Source organism: Histoplasma capsulatum (assembly GCF_000150115.1).
Source record: "Histoplasma capsulatum G186AR genomic scaffold supercont2.4, whole genome shotgun sequence".
NCBI classification, from domain to species: Eukaryota; Fungi; Ascomycota; class Eurotiomycetes; order Onygenales; family Ajellomycetaceae; genus Histoplasma; species Histoplasma capsulatum.
Genome location: NW_025544804.1, coordinates 1,136,852 through 1,160,582, shown reverse-complemented (window position 1 = coordinate 1,160,582; position 23,731 = coordinate 1,136,852). Strand labels below are relative to the sequence as shown.

Sequence of the window (23,731 nt, the reverse complement as noted above, 5' to 3'; positions counted from 1 at the left end):
CCACACATGTGCGCACGAACGAACCATTAAAACCCTACCGGAATACAACAGGGAACCCCGAGAAGGTCCCCTAGTTCCTCCTTACTCCTTCACTAACTTATCACCACCACCACCTCCTCCCCCTCCTCCTCCTCCTCCGCTCGTATCGACAAGAACCGGCACCCGCTCTGCCTTCGATACAATCACCAACCTAGCATCATCGACTGCGCAGCGCGCGATCCGCTTTAACTTCACCTTCCAATCCGCCTCCCTCCACTTCGCCCAAAGGTTAAGCCCTTCCTGAGACCGGATGCTCAGAGTCTCATACCCTTGCTTGATGATCTGGTGAACTTCGCGCGGGCTGAGGTTTTTCTTCCTGCCAATGGCTAGGATTTCAGCGGCTGGCGTTGGGGTGGTGGAAGCTGCTGTTGGTGTTGTATTCTTGGATTTATCTGCGAGAAAGAGGAGGGAATGGAAATGCGAGGCGACACTGATGAGGGTGTCTATGGAGTGCGTGGCAGAGTCAGTAGCAGCGGTGGCCGGGGCAGCGGTTATGACTTGTGCGTTTGCGGGTTTGTTGGACGTTGACGGTATTGTTGGTGCGGAGGAGAAGGAGCGTTCGTAAATATCCTTAAAGCGGGTGAGTATGGGTCCTGTCTCAACGACTTTGTAGAACAGATCATCGTACGACGCTGGGTCTGGGAGGAACGTGTCGCCAGCGGATATGCAGAAGGCGATTAGGTCGATGAGGGAGGTAGCGAGGCTGTGGATTTGAGGGTTTGAGGTGAGACTCGTGGAGTAGGTTGTTAGGAAACGGGTGAGAGTGAGTAGGGTCCGCCAGAGCTCGGACCAGTGGTATGCAAGGCGTGTTTGGGTTGAGGAGACGTAGGTGAGGAGGCGGAGGAGGATGGAGATTGTATGACTGTTCAATTTAGTCCGTTAGTGTATGTCTGTGTCACCTGTGGCATAATAATCGAGGTACGCACCAATACAAGTCGACGTCAAGTTCCCTGCGGAGGTTGTGGTTGATAGCATCAATCATGATATCGAAGACAACAGTCGCAAGGATTCTGTCTTCCTGTATCAAAGGGAGATACGGTGCTCGCTGGCGACAAAGTCGTACAGGGCGCTTCATCTCCTCGCTACAGATCTGTTTACATAGCAGGGACTCTTCCACGAGTATGCGAAGTGAGAACAGATTGGTCTCTGCATAGAGTGTGACCCTGGTCGATCGATATGCATGTTGTAGTAAATATGATGTAAATGAGAGGAAACTTGAAAAGGGGGATTCTTCAGAGCGCTTCTCTGGCATGTATGAGACAAAACTGAAGCCAAACAGCTTATTCGCGTTGATGAAATCGTAAATGGCAAGTAATATGGTCGCTTCGGGAGAGGGACTTTGGTTTTGTCAGAAACCACTGTTCTCCGCTGCACATATTGAAGGGGGGACAAAGAAGGAATCCACCTACAGAGCTCCAAATCGTGCTTTAGCCTCTTCTGGAGTCAATGGTGTCTTAGCTCTGCGACCAGGAGCTAACGCCCCAAGGCCAAAGAAGGCTAAAGTTGAGCTCAAATTCCAGCCCTCAGGAAGATCATCCTGAACGGCAACATATCCGTTGCGCAATGCAGTGCATGTTACGCCAGTTCCACCGACAATTTTCTGAATCGTAGATTCGTTTACAAAGTCATCAAGTCGTAGCTGGTAAGGGTTCTGGAATTCGAATTTGTTGTAGTTTGATAGAAGCCCCAGGAGTACAAACGGCTCAAAGATTTGAGTGCGGATGTTTGAATCATGGATAAACTATAATTTGATCTGCAATCAGTATAAATTGGTTTTTGGTTTCGTGAATGTAGGAGAAGATATCGTCCAACCTTCATCAGGGCAGGGAAAATATCCCGATGCATGAAATAAGATATAAGACTTGTTTTGTAGCCTCCGCTAGTCATTGATATTGCAGCCTCAACAGCTTTGAGACGTATTTCAACTATTTTGATAAGAGCTAATTAGCTACTATAATAATAAAGAAAGCATATTCCTTTAAAACATTTCGTATAGAGTACCATACAGCTGGTTCCGTTTCGTATGATCCCGTCCAGGGCCGCGACAAAGTTTGCGATAACATGGTCGACTTCGTCAATGCCAGCAAGGACGGTGATGATATCAGAACTCGGGTTGGTGTACTTCTTAGTTAAGACGCCACCTAAGAAAGTTGTCAAGGTCTGTTTTCAAAGCTCTCAGTAAGTCTTTTTGGGCGGGAAATTGAGAATGCAGTCGTGCTAACCTCTAGCGCATAAATATTTGATGGGGATTCCCCAGCAGCAGCCTCTTTTATGGCCTTGGAGAACAGCTGTTGAGTGTGAAACTACAGATCATATTAGTCAGATTCTAGACAACTACCTAACTATGCATGCGAATAGACAAACAGGCACATACATGAATTTGCAAGATGTCATCAGGACTGATAACGTCCAGTATCTGACTCAATCGAACCCTCTGCGGAGGGAGAAGAAAGAATTCTCTCCAGAATCCTTCCGACGGCTCTGCATCCTCAGCGTTCTAAATCATTTATTAGAAGAAGGCCGGTGGATATATATTGGCTATAGCGGTTTGAAATAGTTGCAACATACAAGGAATAGGGTCTCGTAAAGCTTGACGATCTTGGGCTGGAAGGTGTCTGGTCTGGATTGTTGGGTTAGCGGGGAGGATTCCATGATTATGGGGAAGACGACGCCCGACGGTCGCGCAGTTTCAAGGTCTATTAGCAGTGGGTGTGTCAGTAAGACATAGACATTCAAGGGTATTCATTGTCCCGCGACCAGAATACAATAAGCATGATTGATAGGGCATTTTTACACATGGATCGCGTTCAGCCGCTTGTGGCTTTTACCTCCCCAACATACCGCTTAGTCAGTGTTAGCCGCGCGGTTACTAGTGCGCCCAACTGTTTGCCCCGTGGATCAGTATCTTAGACCTCGGCACGCAGAGAAATCAACTGCGTCTGTGCTTTAATCCAAATAAAAGAGATTATTTATATTCAAGCGACCACTGCTGGCTACTGCTGCATAGGGAAACCATAGTATGAAACAGCCACACGAGATCCTGAGAAGTTATCGGCGGTAGCCCTCTATACCGTACTGATAGGATACTCACGAACGCAGGACAATGCGTTGAAACCCGAGGCAGCTGATTGGCGGAAATTGGTGTTACTGTGATTAGTCACCCACCCCCGGACCGCATTCAACCGACTGCTGCCATGGTTTTTGTCATCCCAAAACCCTTCGTCCCTGGATGATTCCTATCATTGACCATCTTCCCTTGCTCTTTCAACGCACCACCCTCCTTGGGTTGTGTATGCCATATATATAGACTATTGTCGATTTATCTTCTCTTGACCATGTCGTTCTGTTCTGCTCTTCACCCAACGGTGACATCATCTGGTCTCCTCCGATCAGTGACCACCAAGCTGCCTCGACGAGCGGCATGTCCTCTTAGCCTCCGATCATTCTCATCATACGGCTCATCCAACCATTCCTCGAAGCGCAAATTACAGACCGCAACCGCCTATCAACCTTACTCTCTTCTAGAGTCTCTCCCGCCCCCCGCTCGTAATTCAGACAGCGTATCCGAAGCCTCAATCGTTGTCGATAAAAATTCAATGCTCGGCAAATGGCAATCGGGATCAACTAATCGCCCACATCCACAACCACAGCAACCTGAGAGCGTTGAATCCATCAACAAGTCAAACGCTACCAGTTACCCAGAAGTTGAGGCTCAGGTTTCTAAGCTGATAGCTCCCTCCTCTCCCTCCCCTTCCGTCTCCGCAACCCCCTCCGCAACCGCAACCACCACCCCCCCAACATCCGCACAATCCCTAACACCCAAAAAAACACGACGGGTTAGCAAACTGAAAGCCCGGAAAGACGGCAATGCACATCACTCCTGAAGCTATTTTACATCTTTCGCCACTAACCGACCAGCCCGATCCTAAGTTGGGTTCGCGTTGGCGGTGAAGAATAGGGGATGCTCAGGGTTATCTTACCATCTAGAATACGTGGATAAACCCGCGCCATTTGATGAGGTGGTGGAGCAAGACGGAGTCAAGATCTTGATTGACAGCAAGGCCTTGTTCAGCATAATTGGCACTGAAATGGACTGGCAAGAGGACAGCCTAGCCAGCCGGTTTGTATTCAAAAATCCAAATATAAGTAAGTGACTTAGGTCTCTTTTCGTCCCAAAATTTCGACACGAATATATATATATAGCTTGCTGACTATGGCTGTGGTGGCAGAGGACCAATGCGGCTGCGGCGAATCGTTCATGGTGTAAAGATTTATCTACAATGAAAGAAATTGGTTGGACTTTGTTTTTATAGGTACATACACAAACGTTATATCTCCGGGGTGGATTGATCATCCGGAGTTTGGGATGAGATTTCTTCTTGGCTGTTTTCAATTTTCTAATAACCTCTGAAATTTTTCTTATATTAAGTATTGTCATTTTTATGGATATACCCGTCTCCACTATCTATGTCACATTTTATTCTAGAGGAGCTCTTCTCCCCCGGCCTCCTCTCTTTTCTTTCTTTGCTAATTGGAAAGATAGCCTAAGCGAAGTGTATACAGCCAACATGTACAATTCTTTATTCTAACACTACCTGAAAACAATATGACGAGAAGACTTCCTTCTGACAATCTATAGATGCGCTACTAGTAAGTGAGACAACTAGGATATCATTCTGGTATCAACATTGTCAACAACATTGACTCGCCACTTGGAGTTGAAGCCCCACGGTACTAAGAATCACGTGCTTCATTTTGCGGGCTCCAACCAACATCCATGGATAGAAAATGCATCACAAAATCCAATCTACACAAGTAAATGAAGAACATCTCCAGCAAAGCAACTATGACAGAACACCTCCCCCCCGACCTCACCCTCCTCCTCACGATCCGTTTTTCTGCCTCAATCCCAGATGTCCTCCTCGAAATCCCTGACCCAACCCTCCTGACAGCCGCGGGCCTCAAACAACTCATCCGCCAACATCTCCCACAGGACCTCTCCACACACCGTCTCCGCCTCATATATGCTGGCAAGGCCCTCAATGATACCTCTCCTCTCGCCTCCAGTCTAAAAATCGCCTCTACCATACCTGGGATCGGACATAATAACCATAAGACCTCATCCCCGTTGCCGGATTACTCCTATTTGGTCGGTGCTGGGAATAGGAATGTGAAAGACAAAGGCAAAGCACCCGTGCGTGATCCGCCCACACCACAGCTACGGACGTACATTCACTGCTCGATCGGAGATATCATCCTCTCCGCAGCAGAGTTAGAGGTGGAGGCGCGGCTTGCACGTGCGGCGGAAGAAGATGATACAGAGGGCTGGGAAGGGACCAAGCGGCCAGTGGTGGATAGCAAGTCCTCCTCTCTGCTTATCCCTTCTTCTTCTTCTTCTCTCAACAACCCACCACAATCCTCCTCCTCGTCATCGTCCTTAGATGCTTTTGCTACCGCACCGCGTGGTACCATTTCCACTTCCACTTCTACACACCATGGCCACGGCCAGCAGCACGCCCAATCAGCATCCACCTCCACCCGTCCATCACCTACCCCCACTGGTCCCAGAGGCTTCGACCGCTTGTTAGAAGCAGGCTTCACATCTGCCGAAGTGTCTGCACTGCGCTCGCAGTTCCTCGCCCTCCAGTCCCTCTCGTATACGCCGGATACAATGCCGTCCGGCGCGGAGCTGCGACGCCTTGAAGATATATGGATGGACGAGGGGGCTTCTGCGGGCTCGATGGAGATGGGCGGCAGCGGCATGGGGACAGGTGGGGCCAGTGGCAGTGGTGATGCGGGGATTGCGAATTATGGGGTCGGGACAACGTCGGGGGCAGCAGGACCGCTGGATGACATGCTGTGGGGTTCGGTGATGGGGTTCTTTTGGCCGGTGGGGTGTGGGCTGTGGTTGCTAAGGGAGCAGGGGGTTTGGAGTTGGAGGAAGGGGTTGGCGGTTTTTGTGGGGATTGTGGTTAATTTTGGGTTTGGGGTCGTGAGGTTTTTGAACTGAGGGGTTGGGAACAGGGGAGAACCGCGGGAGGAACTGACGAATGTATTATATTTGTAAATATTTTTTCATTTTGTTTTATGGGCCTTTTCTTATCCCTTCTTTTTGGCCTGAGGCATGAATTGATCTGTAATGATAGATGATACAGCATAGATACCCAGAGTTCTGGAAGAGTTTTAGTTTATAATGAAATCGCTATATTATTGTATTCGTTCAGCCGATTGTCTCCATCGGACCCGCTCCTTAGACGGTACGTAAACCGGAGATTGTAGTAGCAATAAAGAATAGTCGTATGGTACAAAATCAATATCACAAACAAACACCAATAGAAAAAACGAAAGGTGGGCGGACAATATAAATAAAAAGGAGACGGTTCGCCTAAAACACCAAAACTAAATTAAGACGCAATAATATACCCAAAAAGAGAACGCTCAGTGAAACTTGCTGTATATAACAGCAACGATAAGAAGGACCAATACGGTTATGATGGCGAGAGTAATCATCCGATTCGTAGCCATCCTATTCACATGAATCAGTTACGTCACGCCCGACAGCTATTTAATGGTGTTTAAAATTTAGGATACAATACCTACGAGCCATCCCCCTCAGCGTCTTTACGCTGCGATCCACGTAGCCTTCACTTTCCAGTAAGCCAGCTCGGGTGTGCTCGATGGTCTGGCGTTGGATGTATAGATCAGCTAATGTGTGCCGTCCAATATCCTCGGTCTCCTGCGCTACTCTCTGGCTATCCCTTAGACGGGCGGAACTCCGCTCTAGACGTTCAGTTCCGGATAGCAGCTGCTGTCTCTGCTCCAGATGGTGGTCGTTTACGCCGTTGGGCTCATCTGTGTATCGGTCGCCAAAGAGCGCTCTGCGGTCATCGGAGAGGGCTTTAAGCTGACGCTTGACGTCGTCGATGTCTGTTACGAAATTGCGGAAACGGGCATTCACTTTCGAACGGGCTGCGGAGGGGATGTTCTCTTTCTCTATCCGCATTTGATCTATCTATGTGTTTTTGAGCGGGACATGTGTAAGTCAGCTTGTTCGTCCTATGCGCCAAATAGCCAGATAGCGACCAACGACAGGTCAAGAAGCCACAGGAGAGAGACTGAATAGGTAGGTAGGAAATACACTTACTAGTTCGGTGGCCTCCTCTAATGACTTCTCTGCTTGTTTTATGGCTGACTTCCTTTCCTCTCCCTGGTATTCTGCGATTTGGTCGAGTTTCTGGTTCAGGTCTGCCTGGACTAACTTAAGCTCAGCTTCATAGCTGCTGAACAGCTCTGAGCCGGCACCTGCATCGAGAGGGCTCGCCATTTCTGATATATCTTAGATGCAAAACGGAATATCGTGTCGGAAGCGTGGTCAAGAGGCGGATAAAGCGGGCTTTGTTTGTTCGTTCGATGTGGGGGCTTTATGAGAAGATCCAGGTTATGCAACTTATTGGGATCGATATCCTTCGCAATCACCAAAACAAATAGAGTTTTGGCTGGTTTCTGGTCTTATTGATGGTATGCGACTTGGGAGTTGTGATGATGCCACGACGGGAAACCACCTGGGCAGTGGCAGTCCCAGCCATGCCAAGAAGGGCAATGAAGAGGTTAAATAGGTACATAAAGATACTTCTGTTTACAACTAATCACACATATTATTTTTTGTATTTAAAAGTACTCATTTGGTTTATCTCCACGTGATCTGATCCATTTGAGGATCCATATCTACGGCTGAGGAATGCACGTTCAACTGTGACCTGCAAGTATACACAAACTGACCCCAGTGGGAACGGCTGTTCACTCCCCTGATATTGGAAGAAACGCTAACGTCATATACTCGAAAAAACTAGAGTGAGAAATCAGGGATGCTCCCGTTCATCCGTCCTCCTGACTAGTCTGGCATTCTACTGTCGTCAATAATAATATATCAACATTTCTTCCTATTCGTGCAAAGCTATCTCCATTTAGGTCTGGCGATACCACTACGCGAGTACCTCTGAGGCCATCCGTTTGATATAGATTCTGTTTGCGCGGAGAACATCAGGCTTTGATTTCATTCGGCGGAATCTTATCTATCGGCATCTAGTTAGCCATGTTTTATTTCTAGGGGCTCTGCTAATCGTATTTTTGGGTGTACCCTTCGTTCACTCGCAGTATCCACCCAGATCTCACAATGGCTCCCAAAAGAGTTGCCATTGTTGGCGGAGGTTCTTCCGGCCTAGCTGCATTCTGGGCCCTGAAAGACACTGGGCACGAAGTCCATCTTTTCGAGGCCGCGAGCAGATTGGGAGGTCGTACACATTTATTTCAGTATGAGAAAAGAGGAAAGCAAATTGGGGTTGATACAGGACTTGTATATTTCAAGCCTTCCACTTCACGTCAGTTTGCTTCCGTACCTTGAGCTTTGTCTCAGGAGCTTACTCGGGGAAGCAGCAAATCTACACGCATTTCTGCAGGAGCTTCAGATACCTTGCCGCGACACCAAATTCTCAGTGTCCTCGTTTCAGATCCGGGATTCATTTGAATGGAGAACCACGTCGCTATCCGCTATTCTCTCCCGCAACCTATTCCGGATAGATATGTGGAGGATGTTGATTGATGTTGCGAGATTCAATCATTTTGCTCTCGATCTATTGAGGAGTGGGCAAATCACCAAAAGACAACGATCTAGAAGGCGGAAGAACTCCAAGCAGCCCCAAAATCATGAACAGTCTGAGCAGAGCATCGGCGCATACCTGGCCAACGAGGGCTATTCGAATTCTTTCCGCGACCACTACATAATTCCACTTATTTCCGTTTTGTGGAACGTCAACAACGCAAAGGATGCATTGGAACTTCCCATAGTTCTTCTTCTACGCTTCATGGCGGACTGCGATCTCCTCCGGAGCTCTTTGTTTTGGTCAAAATGGATGTGTCTAACGGGTGGTATTAATGAATTCGAGGCCGCAATTGCAAATATCGCACCCGCTGGAAGAATTCATTGCAATACGACCATCAATTCAATTAAAAACAGTGACAGGCCTGGATGGTTAGCAGTGCAATGGGATGAAGGCCATATAGAATATTTTAATCACGTCATCATCGCGACGTCGGCGTATGACGCTTTAAACTTGATATCAGCCGGGGCGACTGATGTGGAGGTAAGGGCACTGGACGGGTTTAAAACAGCTAGGACTGTCGCTATCCTGCATTCCGATACGACGGTGAGTTCTAAATTTACCCTTTCCCAACTCATGCTCGGACTTGGAATTTGTGGCAATCAACCATTTTCTTTGAAAGACTTTATTTTCTATACATTAATTTAACAACAATATTCGCCATCGATAGCTGATGCCGAAGCGAAAACGCGTCTGGGCGACTTTTAACCACATAACGAAATCCTCGCAACCCAATTATCTGGACACTAGCCAATTCTGCACCTCCTATTCTATGAATAGCCTACAAGGCCTCTCAGAAGAAACATTCGGTCCCGTCATTATAACCCACAATCCAGTATCTCCTCCCCACCCACTCCGGGTGCAGGGAATATGGGAATACCCACGCTTCATGTTCAACAATCGTGCACTGAAATCACACGAAATTCTCCAACAGATCCAAAACACGCGCGGGATTAGTTACTGCGGCCCGTGGACCGGATACGGGCTGTACGAGGATTCGGTTCAGAGTGCGTTTCAGGTAGCAGTGGATCATTTAGGAGCCGAATTGCCGTTCAGGGTCATGGGCAGCAATGCACTTGTTTCTTCATCAGATGCCGTGAAACGATTGCAAGTTGAAATCTTGACCAAAAGAGAGAGACTGGCTAGGTTGCTTGTAAGGATTGTGTTGGTGATCTACTGCTTTCTGGGGATTGTGAGACGGGTTGTGCTCTACTTCCACAGGACATGGGAGAGGAGGATGGGGAGGATGAAGGACAAGAGAGGAAGGGAATAATAAGGCGTGGGGGTGTGTTGTGAAGATATACCGCCGTATATCTCAATCAAGGCAGAGTGCAGAAATGATTTTTAGGGGTAATATTCTCTCGATACGCTTTGATCCCTCACGTGTAAAAATTTATTTTATTTTATTTTAACGAACCAGAGTCCCATTTCCACCGCCATCGCCTAATCATAAAATAACAGATGTCAAAAGGAGAGCCGAACATAAAGCCAGAGCGGACCGCACAACGAGCAAATTAGGATAAATCGAACCTGTTGTTACAACGTTGGGGGAAAGAAAAGACATGGCATGACATCACATTAAGATAAAAAGATAAATTAAAAAGAAAAAAAATTCAAGAAATAAACCCATTCCCATCCCCACTCGACACAACCCCAGCGCTCCTCTTCGCATCGATAAACAAATCCTCACACTCCGCAATATCCGCCTCTTCAATCCCGCCAGCTCGCCCATTTACCCGTGCTAGGATGCTCGCCGGCGTCAGTAGCTGCAACGCATAGCGCAAACTCACTTTACTTCCATGCTCCGCGACTTTCTCCAGCGCCGGCTCGCTAATGGTTAAGCCCTCTATCTTCGCACGCAGCCGCACGATAGTTTTTATCTCTTCGGGGTTATAAGCGTGAGTAGGGATTATTAGAAGGCGTGCTAGGAGGTCGGGGGGAATGCCATGAGCGGCTACTATGTCTCCTGTGCCCCGTACGACGGTGTTGCCACGGTTTGAAGCGAGTATTACGATGGGGGATATTGAAGACTCAAGGGCGCGGTTTAGGTAGGTGAAGCATTCTATATCGAGCATGTGGACCTGGGTTGGGGAATTAGTCTACGGTATCTTGTTTCCTTATTGGGTATTTCGCAGGTGAAAAACGTACTTCATCAATGAACAAAACGCCAGGAACCAACTCGGCTACGCCTTGGTCAATGTATCGGTTTACAACCTTGTTGATCTCCTGACGCAGTTTGTCTGTGATTTCGGTCTTCTTGGGTTTCATAAGCTGGCCCATCATGCTCATGACATCCTGTCCTCCTTGTGGTCTGGCGTTCGCAATATCCAAGTCATGTAGCGTGACGTCTTGTACGATTTCCTTCTTCTTGTGAACGTCGCCCTTGGGGACAGGTACGTATTCTTCCGCTTCCAAATCAAACTCAGTGGCATACGCGTCAGATCGTCCGACGCGCTTGCACGCACCAGTGTTGGCTTCGATATATATTACGTCGCCGACAGTTACTCTTTCCTTCTGAATCGCTTCGTAGATGCTAGGGTCCAGTCGCAGCTTTTTCGTCCCTCTGTAGGATTTGAGCCCGATGATTAGATGGCTTATGGTCCTTCCGTAGCCTCCCAATGGGTTCTCTGCTTCCTCCGGAGTGAGCTCCGTCACTTCACCTTCGTATACTTCCTTCGTCTCGCGCACTCGTAGTCCTAAAGAGCGAAATTAACACCAAAAAGCGAAAAATAAATCTATATAATGGCACTAGATGAAATCTATTACCAATTGCCCTTCGAAAGTTTTCCATGAGCGCCTCCGTTTTCTTGACCTCCGCCGAGAAAACCTCACTACCCACGATGGGACAAAAAGGTACTTTGGTGCCCAATTCTTGCGACACAGCCAGCGCCAAAGCCGTCTTCCCCGTTCCCGGTCCACCCGCAAGTAGGACTGCTCGGCCCGCCATTTTTTTCGCTTTTATCATATCGACCACCACACCGCAGGCCTGAGAGGAAATACCCAGAGTTAGTCCTTGCAGAACAGGGAATAGAGATACAAATGACAAAGGGAGGGATCTGAACAAACCTCTCTCGCTGCTGCCTGTCCAACAAAGCCAGCGCTTGTGGGTTCAGCCGTGCCATCAGGCCGTAATCCCAAGCCCTTGATATGGGTGTGTGCCGCAGTTCTATTCTCTCGCGAATTTCCTTTGACCTCACTGATCTGAACCATAGCGGGAGAGGTCTCTGCGTAGCGCAGATGAGCTAACAGTTAAAACCAATCAAAAATGGAGAAGGACTAATTCTGGAGATGGACAATCAAAAGGGTATGTGTTGTATAGAAGGATGGTGGTTTTTGAAGCTTCCTCATAGTGTGCTTGCGGCTCTACAGCCAGTTCCGTAGGAAGAGTGGTGCTAGTCTAAACTAAGCCTAGTGTAATAAAGTCTCAAGCACTTATTCAAAGCTTTAATCAATCGGGTTTGCGCACAGTAATAACATCTACTAACGACCTTTTACTTCTTAACCCTTATACGGTTCATATGAGAGGAACCAAGTCTCCAGTTAATTCTCCTCCTACCATGCTTGGGCTCTAGCAAAAGATAGTCGCCACAATGTCTCTCCGCTTGACCAACCCGTTCGCACTCTCCCGCCCTTCCTCCTTCCTCCAAGCATTCCGCACCCTCTCCTTGGCCCCAACTCGATCTCTCTATATTTCTGCAGACCCTACCAAAGGGCCGCCAGAATATCCTTATGGGCCCGCCCGATTCTTCAAACAATCAAACACAGGCCTCTACGGCGGGTCTACCATCCAATTCGGAAACAAAATCTCCAAGGGCCGAAATAAGGGAAAGACAAGACGGACATGGAAACCTAATATCCGTCACGAGGAACTGTACAGCGAGGCCCTAGGGAAGACATTACAGCTCAAAGTCCAACATCGGGTATTGAGGACGATTAAGAAAGTGGGCGGCTTGGACCAGTACCTCTTGGGCGATAAGCCGGCCAGGATAAAGGAATTGGGCATTTTCGGATGGAATCTGCGGTGGAAAGTGATGCAGTCAAAGGCGATGCAGAAGAAGTTCAAGGACGAGCAAAAGGAATTGGAATTGAAGGCCGCGGCGGAATTAGAGTCGAATGATCAGGAGAAAGTAACTGCGCCCCAGAACACAGAGTGATCGAGATTTTTTTCGATTTTGCAATTGGGACGGATGCATACATTCGTTTGATTAATACATCGAGGCTAAGAGAGGGTGTCTTGAGCCCAATGTTCACCCAGCTTTGAACTATTTTAAATCCTCAGCCAACCTAGGTAGGATGGATGGCTGACGGATATCTCCAACAAATTGCTCACGCAGGTACTGCTACCAACAATGAAATGTATATTAGACAATGTATTTTTTGGATATTCGGCAATCAATTTCTTTCCTTCCTTTTTTCCAGAATGGGGACATTTAATCTCCATAACCACCACATGTGTCGCCTTGACGGCCACACAAAATTTCATATTATGTGCTACTTGACAAATTTCATTGCATTCAATGAAAAATAACCTAGCCTTTTGTATCTGTGTATAACTGTCCTTATTTTCAAAACTGGATCTGGGAACACTGTTGGAAACATTTGAGTATAAGTCCAGAATACTCTTTCCATTGAGTTGAATGACTCACATATACCTGTCCCTCACACACAAACGCCATGAGACCGCCTGACCTATCAGTTGTCCACAGTCAGGCAAAGTAAATCAAAATACTAGTTAGTTAGTATAAAATAGCCTAGATACGCCAGATCAATCATATCAAATATAATCGCTCTGTTCTGAAGCTGCGGAGAATCTTGTTGTTCCGCGCCGATGTCTTAACTAGCCTGAAATTCGCCAACATGTAACATGGAAGATTGATTGCAAACGCAAAGCTCCTAATATGGAAAAAAAAGACCCCTGGAGGGAAACAAAACAAGGCCACATGTCAAGGTCATCCAAGGGGAGGGTTTGATTTTTGTTGTCTCCCAGCATCCCGCAGCTGGGGGAAAACGTTTGGATTTTCGGAATTTTAATTATACAAAAGATGCAGTTCGCCCTGCCCCCGCGCAAGCCCTCGCATCATGTCCCATATACGCGGCTCTCTCACTCCTCAATAGCCCGTCGCCGCAAGTTGAAAGCAGGTGCCATATTGGCTTTCATTGCATTCTCGTTCCTTTTCTTGTTTTCTCGACTCTTCTCGCCGTCTTCGTTGCCTGTATCTTCAGGAGAGGTCGTACCGGCTGGGGTGACCAATATAGTCATTGTCACCGTCTTGGATGAGGACAGTCTCAGCGACAAATATATTCAGCGCATTAAGCAGAATAGAGAAGATTATGCCAAGCGCCATGGTAAAATAAATGCAAAACACCTTTTGGCAGTCAATGGCAGCCTGCTAATTAGGGATAAAATAAAAAAAAAAACAGGCTACACGAACTTTTTCGCAAGCACCAAAGAATACCTTCCCTACCTAAACGGCGCACCTCGCAGCTGGACTCTAATCCCAGCTCTCCGCCATGCCTACACCCTGTATCCGAAGGCGTCTCACTTCTTCCATCTCTCCCCGCATGCTGTCATCATGAACCCTTCCCTCTCTCTGACCTCCCACATCCTCGATAACAATCGACTTGAATCTCTTATGATCAAGGAGAAATCGGTAGTGCCGCCGGATAGCGTGATCAAGACATTCGCCCACTTAAAAGCAAAAGACGTGGACTTGATAATCAGCCAGGATGCGGAGAATCTATGCCCTGGCAGCTTTATCTTGCGACGAACGGATTGGACTCGGTACTTCCTGGACGTGTGGTTCGACCCCTTATATCGGAGCTATAATTTCGCAAAAGCGGAAATCCATGCTCTGGTAAGGTTCCATATTGCTATATATATATCTATATGATATTTGGCACTCAACTATTTTGAAACCATAGTTACTCTTTACTGATTCCCTTTTTTTTTTGTTTCGCAGGATCATATCATCCTATGGCATCCGACACTCCTTGCAAAATTAGCCCTCATCCCGCAACGTATTTTCAACTCGTATACGACGGAATCCCCTTCATTAGTGCCAGACAGCCTGTTCAATGACGGAGACTTTATTATTCGATTCTTGGGTTGCGATTTGCCCAAAGCCAAAAAAACCTGCGAGGAGCAGATGGAGATTTACTGGACGAAATGGGCCCGGGAAACAAATAACGCGAATCTATGAACGTAATTATTTTTATGATTATTTTCTCTTTGTCTTTCTCCCTCTTTGTTGAGAAGAATTAGTATCGATGGGAATGCGAACTTTACCTGTCCTCTGAACGATGTTCTAAATCGTTGAGCGCCTTTTCTTTTCCTTTCTCCTTTTGTTCGTTTCCTTAACTTCTGAATTTCGGTTTTTGTAATTGGATTATCATTTAAAATAATATGTGAAGATGAAGCAAACAGGTGGGAAGGGAAACTATTATCAACCCTATGGGTGCTAAATGGCTCTATTGTTGTTGTCGTGTATTTCTAAGCTCTTTTTTTTTGGTTCATTTCAACTACCCTGTTTTAAGTACCACCATATACAACGTTGAGATTCTTTTTATCTCCCCTTCTAACGATGCTACCATCAAGTTTTGCCCATCTATTCAAGGCGAGATGACGCTTCAGTTACAGCACTTGACCTTTTTTCTACTCAGCCCTTGGCCTCGACAAAGTATTTGTGTAAATGCTACAGGTCATCTTTTGTAGTAGCAATCATCCCATCCATACATAGATGGCAATTAACGATTTGCAATAATTTCTCCTAATATGCGAAATCGGATACGCCTGTTCTACAAACAAGGACGAAAATAAGAAAAGAATAGAATAAGAACAGAAACAATTTCGGTCCGCCTGCATTACTTCCACCAATTGTTTCTCTGCAATTAATAAAACGAGGTTGTCTACAATGCAAAAATAGCCCTCTAAAAATACAGAAGAACTTTTATAGAATGAGGAAGGAGGAGACAAAAGACATTACCCGAAAACAAAAAAAGAAAAAGAAAAGAAAAAAAAAGGCCTCCTGCTGATCAATGACCCTCGGGCCTGTATTAAAATTAAGTACGGGCAGCTCGTTCTGTCCCACCACACACGTCGTCCAACCCCCTTTGCTGTCCTTAGACCCTGGCCTCCTGATTTGATCCCGCGTCTATGTAGCCAGGCCGCAGCGCAGTGCTACCACCCACAACCGGCGAACACGGGCCTCAGACAATGCCCGGCAGCATAACGAACCGTTTCTTTTTATACTTATCGCCAAACTCTGAACGATACGCGCGTTCCTTCTGCTTTCCCCAGATAACCATCGGCGTGCATGCAACGACGATAAATAGCACCATGCTCCAATTCAGCCCGCTCACTAGATAAACACCGATCCAAGCGATCACCTCGAACAGGTAATTTGGGCACGTCACGAGGCTAAACCCGAAGCCGGACGGGATGCCTCGCTCGCTCGTGCCCGGTCGTCGGAGATTCCGTAGCACCACATGCGAGTTTAGATTTGCAAGTTGACCAAAAATGAATAGCGCGAGGCCTGTGTAGAGCAGTAGTGGGTTTGCAGATTTAATGGTGGTGGATGCGGCTTTGGAGGTAGGCGCATAGACCCAGTAGGCGACGTTGCAGCCTGAGAGAAGCCAGTAGTACCCGCTGTTGCGGATGACGAAGAGAGCGGGCATGGTTGCGCGGCCGAAGCGGTGGAGGAAAGCCGATTCCAGTTCGCGTTTCACAAAGTGGAGGACGACGAGGGTACAGAAGAGGACTTGATAATCGGTGACTGGGGGGGGATTGGGGATGCGATAGATTCTGGCGCGCATGGACGGGAGGAGGAACATTGGGTGGATGAAGATTGGGCCGAAATACTCGATGAGGTAGACGGTTCGCCAGCTGAGTTGGCTTCCTGTATGTATTTCAGGTCAGAGAAATGTTGTCTTAACCGGCAGCTATGTATTATGCGTTAAGCGTTTGAAAACGCAAAGCGACAATGAGGAAGGGAAAAAGGGAAAAAGGAAGTTGTAGGGCTGCGGACCTAAATCTTTTACGTAGATGGTACTTTGGTTTCGGAGGCCTGTGGAGTGTATGGTGGCATTGTTGCTGTTGTGGATTGCGGTGCCATCGCTGGCTTTGGTGATCCTGATGCGGTGTATGCTGAGCCCGCACTTTACAGCAATGGCGTTGTATAGCTCCGGTCCGGTTGCATTGGGATTAATTGATAGTTCCTGGGGAAGCTTGGAGATTGGCTTGCCTGGTGAGTTCGGGATTAATTTGTTAGATTTGAATATACAAACTTCTACCATATCTAGTATCCAGGCACGGGAGCTTTGAGCTCTGGACTTACCTCGAGACTTGACGTTAAGGGTGATGTTGTTCGAAGCCATTGGAACACGGTCGCATGTAGCAAATCCGGGAATTGATGAGAGATTGTGCGCCCTTCGAAGATTGTCCTGACAATGGAGGATTCGCACATGCACATCGAGTGGTTGAGTATCTCCCGAGGTCAGCCAGCTTGGCCTCTCCTGGTGACACGATTTCGGATTAGTGCAGTCTCGAGGGCGTAGACGTTCTGCCAAGTCCTACATGTGAAGGTTACGGAGTAAAAAATATGAATACTGATATCTGAAGGCCCATGTGGGGTAGTTATATTTATCTCTGACGCGTGTTTTTTGATATATTATTAGGATGCTTGGTGGTTCTATCTGAATGTGATGAATTCCTAGCAAATTGTAGCCATTTTCAAAAATGAATGAGCTCTTTTGAGATGATACGGCATATCTGAAATTTAGAGACGTAGAAATTGAAATCAACTCTATCAAGAGATAACACGGTATATCTATCACTACAGAATTGTACAGAATTGTTGAACGGCTGAAGTTGATTGTTGAGATTCATTATTCAAAGGGTTCAAGCTCGAATTGTTGCTTCAACAAACAAAACCCTTTTTAGCTTAGGCGGAGTTCATTCGGCCAACACGTGACTAGGCCCCAACAAGGACGACAGGGACAACAACTTGGAATAGTTATGATATTATTAGGCCCTCAGACGGGCTTTAACACCAAACAAGTGGAAGCAATACTTCCGCGAGAAGATCCAGGTTCTCCAGGATACCCTCAGAGTTGCCGGCTGGCGGCAGCAGATATGGCATCCATAGATTAGAGCGGATACTTAAGATCATTTGACAGGGTTGAGCAGGATATGCATATCTGGGGCGACGCAGTGGCTGCAGGCAAGGGCCAGCTGCCGAACCGCGCACCAGCCTGGTCAGCGGCGTTGGCAACAGGAACGGGGTACTTGACCTGCATCTAACCTTGGCATTTTGCTTTCTCGAAAAAAAGTCCAAGCGGAGCATTATTGATAGAAATGCGGCGGCAGCCTGCAAAGTGACGGCACGGCATAAATGTGTACCCACAAGCACATTCAAGTCCTACTCGATGGCACAACTGACCAGCTTACTCATGATTATCCAATGTAGCTCCCAGGATGTCTCTCGCTGATGCTGACAGAGTACTCTCAAGGTTGAACAGCTCGTCCAGCATATGCGGAGCGCCAGGTATCGCTTAATTTCAAGGACTTCAATACCCGAAGCAGCAGGGAACGGCTGTACCAAGGTAACGGCTGAGGCCAGGAATCACAACGTCGCTTTGCATTAATTGCTTTTTCTTTTTTGTTTTCATTTCGTTTCTTTTCTCATCTCTATTTTATGTTAATATGTTTTCAGCCTCCCTCATCAGCTCGGTGGGCAGGCGAGACGGACTTCACCGACCTGGATACCGGTTACATAGTACTCGAACCGACACCTACCGGCGCAAGCTGATTGGCAACCAGTACATACTTGGACACATCCAAGAATAGTGCAAGTGGGAATGCACATTAAAATTCTGGGCGAAATGTACTGTACCTTTGCCTGCGGCAGCTCCAATCGGCAAAGCGTGATTCGTGCCTATCAGTTCAAGAGGTGTGCATCCCTCAGGCCTGCATGTTCCATACTCTCCTTTCAAGGCTGAATTCCATCCTCCCAATCGTTGTGCAAAGCTGGCAACGACGCTGGGGATCATCCCGGGACTATTTTAGATTCGGCGTCTCGTTCGAGCTGCGAATACTCCTGAGGGAGCAGCGGAACTCTGCTCAGCCTCAGCATCAGGGAATCGGAGCCGACTTGTTCTGGAAAGATGATGCCATTCCTCTATGTATAAAGCGTCAACGAGTTCTGTGTCGTTGATCTGTGTTTTCGATTCCTTTCTTTGAATACAGGTGTACCGACGTTTCCTTGTTGACTGATACCAGTGATCTTCTGTGTTGCTTTCTAACATCGGAACGTGTCTTATTTTGCTTGCCTGATTTGGTGGTTGCCCACATTTCGGTAAGTCAAGTCATGCAATGATGTCTTACCTCTGCTTTTATTTTTTCACGTCCTTAGTTGGACAACATATCCTCTCCTCTTTCTTGTTGTCCCCCATAGACTGTGGTTCATGTTGTCCAAAACACCTCATGGGCCATTTGTGTGGGTGTGTTGGAGAGAGGAGGGGGGGAGGGGTTGCATTTTAAAACCATGTCTCATTGCCCTAATAAAACCTTTATCTCATGCTCCAACCTTGGAAGTGCTCAGGGTGAACATGTGACACATATCGCCCAAGAGGAGAATTTAAATTTTTGAAGCCCTGATACACCTTCTTGGTTTGACATTTCGATAACACTCATCACCACCATCGCCATGACTATAGGATTGAAGAAGTGGGCAGTTAGTCTCTGCGTCAGAGCTCTACTTTTCCCTATCGTCGCAGCTGTGAAGATAACATCGAGAATGACTGGATCCTGTGGGAAAAAGGCTCTCCGCGAAGAGATCGAGGATGGCGTTTTAAAACTGAGCCGACTCATTCACTCGTCGCTGCGACCGCTGCCTACCCAAACTGGGGATGGGACTTATGTCGACGAAACACCGCCTGAACCAAGTTTAATCGATGACCTAAATCAAGTGGACATCAAGGACCTAGAGACGCTGGCTGATGTCATTCGAAATGCTGCCACAGGAGCGCCTGTCAATGATAAAGATTATATCATGGAGAGAGTCATCCGGGTAAGTTACAATCGCCAAACCGATATTTATAGCTCGATGTTGATTCCAAATATTTAGCTCGCTTCTTCGTTACCCTCCAGGTCGCCAAATGCGGATAGGCTGAGCAACGCTCTTCTCTCCCTTCTCTGGAACGATCTAAAACATCCCCCGTTGTCGTGCGTATTTTATTCCAACTCCATTAGGGGATTTTATTGACGGATTAAATGTAGATATCTCGGTGAACAGTATGTTTACCGACAGGCAGATGGTTCCCACAATGTAATTTGGTATCAATTACCCAAATCATTCAGTATTTGAAGCTAAATCAGATATAGAACATCCTTTGGCCACAAATTGGCATTGCAGGTTCTTCATATGCAAGGACTGTACCATCGAAGTCGGTCCAACCAGCAGTGCTCCCAGATCCGGGGACCCTTTTCGATAGTTTGTTGGTCAGAAAACGGTTCAGACCTCATCCTAATAAAATATCTAGCATGTTATTTTATCTGGCCTCCATCATTATTCATGGTAGGCCCATGCCATCTCCAAAAATCATTTTTACAATACTCACATAGCGATAGATTTATTCCGCACTGACCGCGATGATTATACACGCTCCCTTACTTCCTCGTACCTTGATCTTGCCCCGCTTTATGGCAGTAACCAGGAAGAACAGAATACAGTGCGAACCTTCAAAGATGGGAAGTTGAAGCCAGACTGCTTTTCCGAGAAGAGGATCTTAGGGTTCCCACCCGGTGTTGGCGTGCTCCTCATCATGTTCAACCGTTTCCATAATTATGTGGTTGAAAATCTTGCCCTGATCAACCAAGATAATCGTTTTCCGAAGCCAGCTGAGGCTAGTGGGAAAGCATATGCTAAATATGATAACGACCTTTTCCAAACTGGCCGACTTATCACCTGTGGCTTGTACATAAACATCATTTTGAAAGATTATGTGCGGACCATTCTCAATATCAATCGGACGGATAGTGATTGGAGTCTCGACCCTCGTTCTGAATCCATGAGAGGTCTTTTTGGTACGGCGATCGACGAAGCAGGTGGCAATCAAGTTTCCGCGGAATTCAATTTGGTATATCGGTGGCATTCCTGCGTTTCGGAGCGCGATGACAAATGGACTCAAAATGCCTATAGGGAGCTATTCGGTGACGGCATGGACCCAAACAAAATATCCCTATCCGATTTTCTGCGGGTTCTCGGTAAATGGGAAGCTGGACTTTCCAAGGATCCTCTAAAGCGACCATTTGCCAAACTTGCCCGTGGATCAAACGGCTTATTTAACGATGACGACTTAGCCAACATTCTCACAGAAAGCATTGAAGATTGTGCCGGCCCATTTGGAACTTCACAAATCCCTGCTGTCTTCAGAGCCGTGGAAATTCTTGGCATCAACCAAGCACGCTCATGGAGACTTTCGAGCCTCAACGAGTTCCGAAAACATTTCAATCTCAAACCTCATGAAACTTTTGAAGACATCAACCCTGATCCATATATTGCTGACCAACTGAAGCACTTGTACGACCATCCAGACAATGTCGAACTCTATCCTGGGCTCATTGTCGAAGAAGCTAAAGAATCCTTGGTGCCGGGAAGTGGGCTGTGTGCTAATTTTACCATATCTCGGGCAATCCTTTCGGATGCTGTTGCCTTGGTGCGAGGTGACCGCTTCTATACTGTGGATCAAACTCCGAAGAATTTAACAAACTGGGGTTTTAATGAAGCCAGCTACGATAATACAGTTGACAAAGGTCACGTATTCTACAAATTGTTCCTCCGGGCATTTCCCAGCCACTTCAAGCCGAATTCAATCTATGCCCATTTCCCTTTGGTGGTCCCCGACGAAAACCGAGAAATTCTTACACAGTTGAATTTCGCCAGGAAATACTCGTGGGACAAGCCGGCGAGGATTCCCCATCCAACCATGATCGAATCGTATGCTGCATGCGACGCGATTATCAAGAACCAAAAAGATTTTAAAGTTACATGGGGGGAGGCCATTGAATTTTTGATGCATAAGGAATGTAATTCGTTTGGCAGAGATTTCATGCTTTCTGGTGATGAGCCACCCAATGCGGCATCCAGGCAGATGATGGGAAGAGCATTGTATCACGGTGAATGGGAGGCGGAGGTTAAAAAGTTCTATGAGCAGATTACGCTCAAACTGCTACACGAAAAATCATACAAAATTGCCGGAGTCAACCAAGTGGATATTGTGCGAGATGTCGCAAACATTGCCCAGGTACATTTTGCAGTGGCCGTTTTTTCGCTTCCACTTAAGACTGGCGATAACCCACGCGGCATATACACCGAATCTGAGCTCTATATGATCATGGCGCTAGTCTTCACTTGCATCTTTTTTGATGCCGACCCTGCCAAAAGTTTCCCTCTACGCCAGGCAGCTCGGAAGGTGACGCAACAGCTTGGAGATATTGTCCTGCTAAATGTGCAGCTGATCAAGCAAACTGGGTTCCTCAGCAACATGGTTGAACGATTGTATGGAAACAATATGCTGACGGAGTATGGGGTCCATATGATTCGCCGTTTACTGGATTCGGGACTGCCCCCTGAGCAGATTGTCTGGACACACATGCTTCCGACAGCCGGCGGCATGGTAGCGAATCAAGCACAATTATTTTCTCAATGTCTCGATTACTATTTATCAGAGGAAGGATCTATCCATTTACCCGAGATTCATCGATTGTCGAAGTTGGGAACTGCCGAAGCTGATGAGCTCCTTTTGAAATAGTAAGACACTCTCTCATCGAGCCCGTTGAGTTTGACTACGTCCGTCCGGATACTGACCAGACTCTATAGTTTTCTAGAGGGATCCAGGCTTCGAGCAACGGTGGGCGTGTACAGGGAAGTTGTCACCCAGTCAACAATCAAAGACGGTGTAAAAACACTGAAGTTAAAACCAGGAGACCGTGTTGCTTGTAACCTCGTAAGTCACAACCAACGCGAAATTGTCTGGAAACGCGATTCTGACCGTTTTTATTTAGGTCAAAGCGTCTATGGACCCGAAGAAGTTCCCTGAACCCGATAAAGTTGACTTGACGCGGGATCTTGATTCATACATCCATTTCGGACAGGGCCCTCACAAATGTTTGGGCTTTGGGATTTGCAACGCAGCACTATCGACAATGCTCAAAACGGTGGGAAAGCTGGAAAATCTGCGACGAGCACCGGGTCCTCAAGGCGAGCTCAGGAGGATCCCTGGCCCTGGTGGCATTAGCAAGTATTTGGTTGCGGACTATACTAGCTACTTTCCATTCCCAACAACGATGAAGGTGCAGTGGGATGGGGAGCTACCTCCATGTGCAGATTAATCAATGTGTAGTTTGAGAACATCGGCTAGACTATCACGTTTTCATACTTTGTAGTTTAAAACTCTGGTGATGATTTGCTCGGCTGTATTATTTTCTTTCCTCACATTTCCTGGTCTCTTTCTGTATTTTGCATATTGAGATCGAAGCGAATGAATAATTTAGCGAGTAGAAAACATATATTTGTTTATGTTTGTTAATTCGACGACCAGCGAGAAGTGTGCAATCGAATATGTATATATTGAATAGAGTTCAGAGGCAAGGTCGAACGGGCGAGGATTTCGTGATGCTATCCCGCCTGATATCAGATTGGGATGCAAGTCATCCCACCTGATTGAATGGGTGATTGGGTGTTGAGTCGAGCTGAAGTCCGCAATCCCTTGTCAGACAGTGGGCAAAGCGGGCAGAGCTCTCATCAAACCTGGATTCGTAGCCGTGGTGCGCGGCAGTAGCAGTACAGTACATTACCCCGTCTCTGTGTGTATATTTAAATACATCCGTAATTTTACGCGGTGACAAACAAACAAGGCAAAATATTTCACCAACATCCAACTCTCCAACGACGACTGACAAATATCTTTCTCTCCCTCTCTCCATCATCACCATCCCCTCCGCCCTCCGTTATCAAGCTTAGGCTCAAATCCAGAGG

At 47.0% G+C, this 23,731-nt stretch overlaps 9 protein-coding genes across 9 annotated transcripts; 5 read left to right on the top strand and 4 right to left on the bottom strand.

Moving 5' to 3' along the window:
* Positions 1-81: 81 nt before the first annotated feature.
* HCBG_03476 (uncharacterized protein) lies at positions 82-2,806 on the bottom strand (the record flags this gene model as incomplete). Its single annotated transcript, XM_045430525.1, has 8 exons — positions 82-901; positions 966-1,376; positions 1,449-1,780; positions 1,852-1,964; positions 2,046-2,199; positions 2,262-2,342; positions 2,414-2,536; positions 2,608-2,806. 8 exons carry the CDS (start codon positions 2,689-2,691, stop codon positions 82-84), a joined length of 2,118 nt encoding a protein of 705 aa, XP_045288668.1.
* An 829-nt stretch (positions 2,807-3,635) lies between these two features.
* On the top strand, positions 3,636-6,049 carry HCBG_03475 (iron-sulfur assembly protein; the record flags this gene model as incomplete). Its single annotated transcript, XM_045430524.1, has 4 exons — positions 3,636-3,732; positions 3,970-4,185; positions 4,679-4,689; positions 4,865-6,049. 4 exons carry the CDS (start codon positions 3,636-3,638, stop codon positions 6,047-6,049), a joined length of 1,509 nt encoding a protein of 502 aa, XP_045288667.1.
* A 177-nt stretch (positions 6,050-6,226) lies between these two features.
* Positions 6,227-7,363, bottom strand: HCBG_03474 (t-SNARE; the record flags this gene model as incomplete). The annotated part of the gene is made up of 3 exons (XM_045430523.1): positions 6,227-6,565; positions 6,636-7,051; positions 7,184-7,363. 3 exons carry the CDS (start codon positions 7,361-7,363, stop codon positions 6,478-6,480), a joined length of 684 nt encoding a protein of 227 aa, XP_045288666.1.
* Positions 7,364-7,709: 346 nt separating this feature from the next.
* HCBG_03473 (FAD dependent oxidoreductase) lies at positions 7,710-9,969 on the top strand (the record flags this gene model as incomplete). The annotated part of the gene is made up of 4 exons (XM_045430522.1): positions 7,710-7,798; positions 7,890-8,417; positions 8,473-9,242; positions 9,367-9,969. 3 exons carry the CDS (start codon positions 8,213-8,215, stop codon positions 9,967-9,969), a joined length of 1,578 nt encoding a protein of 525 aa, XP_045288665.1.
* A 340-nt stretch (positions 9,970-10,309) lies between these two features.
* HCBG_03472 (RuvB-like helicase 1) lies at positions 10,310-11,906 on the bottom strand (the record flags this gene model as incomplete). Its single annotated transcript, XM_045430521.1, has 4 exons — positions 10,310-10,777; positions 10,845-11,392; positions 11,463-11,682; positions 11,763-11,906. The coding sequence occupies 4 exons, from the start codon at positions 11,904-11,906 to the stop codon at positions 10,310-10,312; spliced, it is 1,380 nt and encodes a 459-aa protein (XP_045288664.1).
* Positions 11,907-12,286: 380 nt separating this feature from the next.
* On the top strand, positions 12,287-12,850 carry HCBG_03471 (50S ribosomal protein L24; the record flags this gene model as incomplete). The annotated part of the gene is made up of 1 exon (XM_045430520.1): positions 12,287-12,850. The coding sequence occupies one exon, from the start codon at positions 12,287-12,289 to the stop codon at positions 12,848-12,850; it is 564 nt and encodes a 187-aa protein (XP_045288663.1).
* A 777-nt stretch (positions 12,851-13,627) lies between these two features.
* Positions 13,628-15,299, top strand: HCBG_03470 (alpha-1,2-galactosyltransferase; the record flags this gene model as incomplete). The annotated part of the gene is made up of 3 exons (XM_045430519.1): positions 13,628-14,042; positions 14,118-14,551; positions 14,657-15,299. The coding sequence occupies 3 exons, from the start codon at positions 13,739-13,741 to the stop codon at positions 14,894-14,896; spliced, it is 978 nt and encodes a 325-aa protein (XP_045288662.1).
* A 135-nt stretch (positions 15,300-15,434) lies between these two features.
* On the bottom strand, positions 15,435-17,111 carry HCBG_03469 (steroid alpha reductase; the record flags this gene model as incomplete). Its single annotated transcript, XM_045430518.1, has 3 exons — positions 15,435-16,591; positions 16,721-16,936; positions 17,030-17,111. 3 exons carry the CDS (start codon positions 17,067-17,069, stop codon positions 15,903-15,905), a joined length of 945 nt encoding a protein of 314 aa, XP_045288661.1.
* Positions 17,112-19,399: 2,288 nt separating this feature from the next.
* Positions 19,400-23,085, top strand: HCBG_03468 (fatty acid oxygenase; the record flags this gene model as incomplete). Its single annotated transcript, XM_045430517.1, has 7 exons — positions 19,400-19,762; positions 19,820-19,917; positions 19,972-20,020; positions 20,077-20,185; positions 20,323-22,504; positions 22,574-22,700; positions 22,759-23,085. The coding sequence occupies 7 exons, from the start codon at positions 19,400-19,402 to the stop codon at positions 23,083-23,085; spliced, it is 3,255 nt and encodes a 1,084-aa protein (XP_045288660.1).
* Positions 23,086-23,731: the final 646 nt, after the last annotated feature.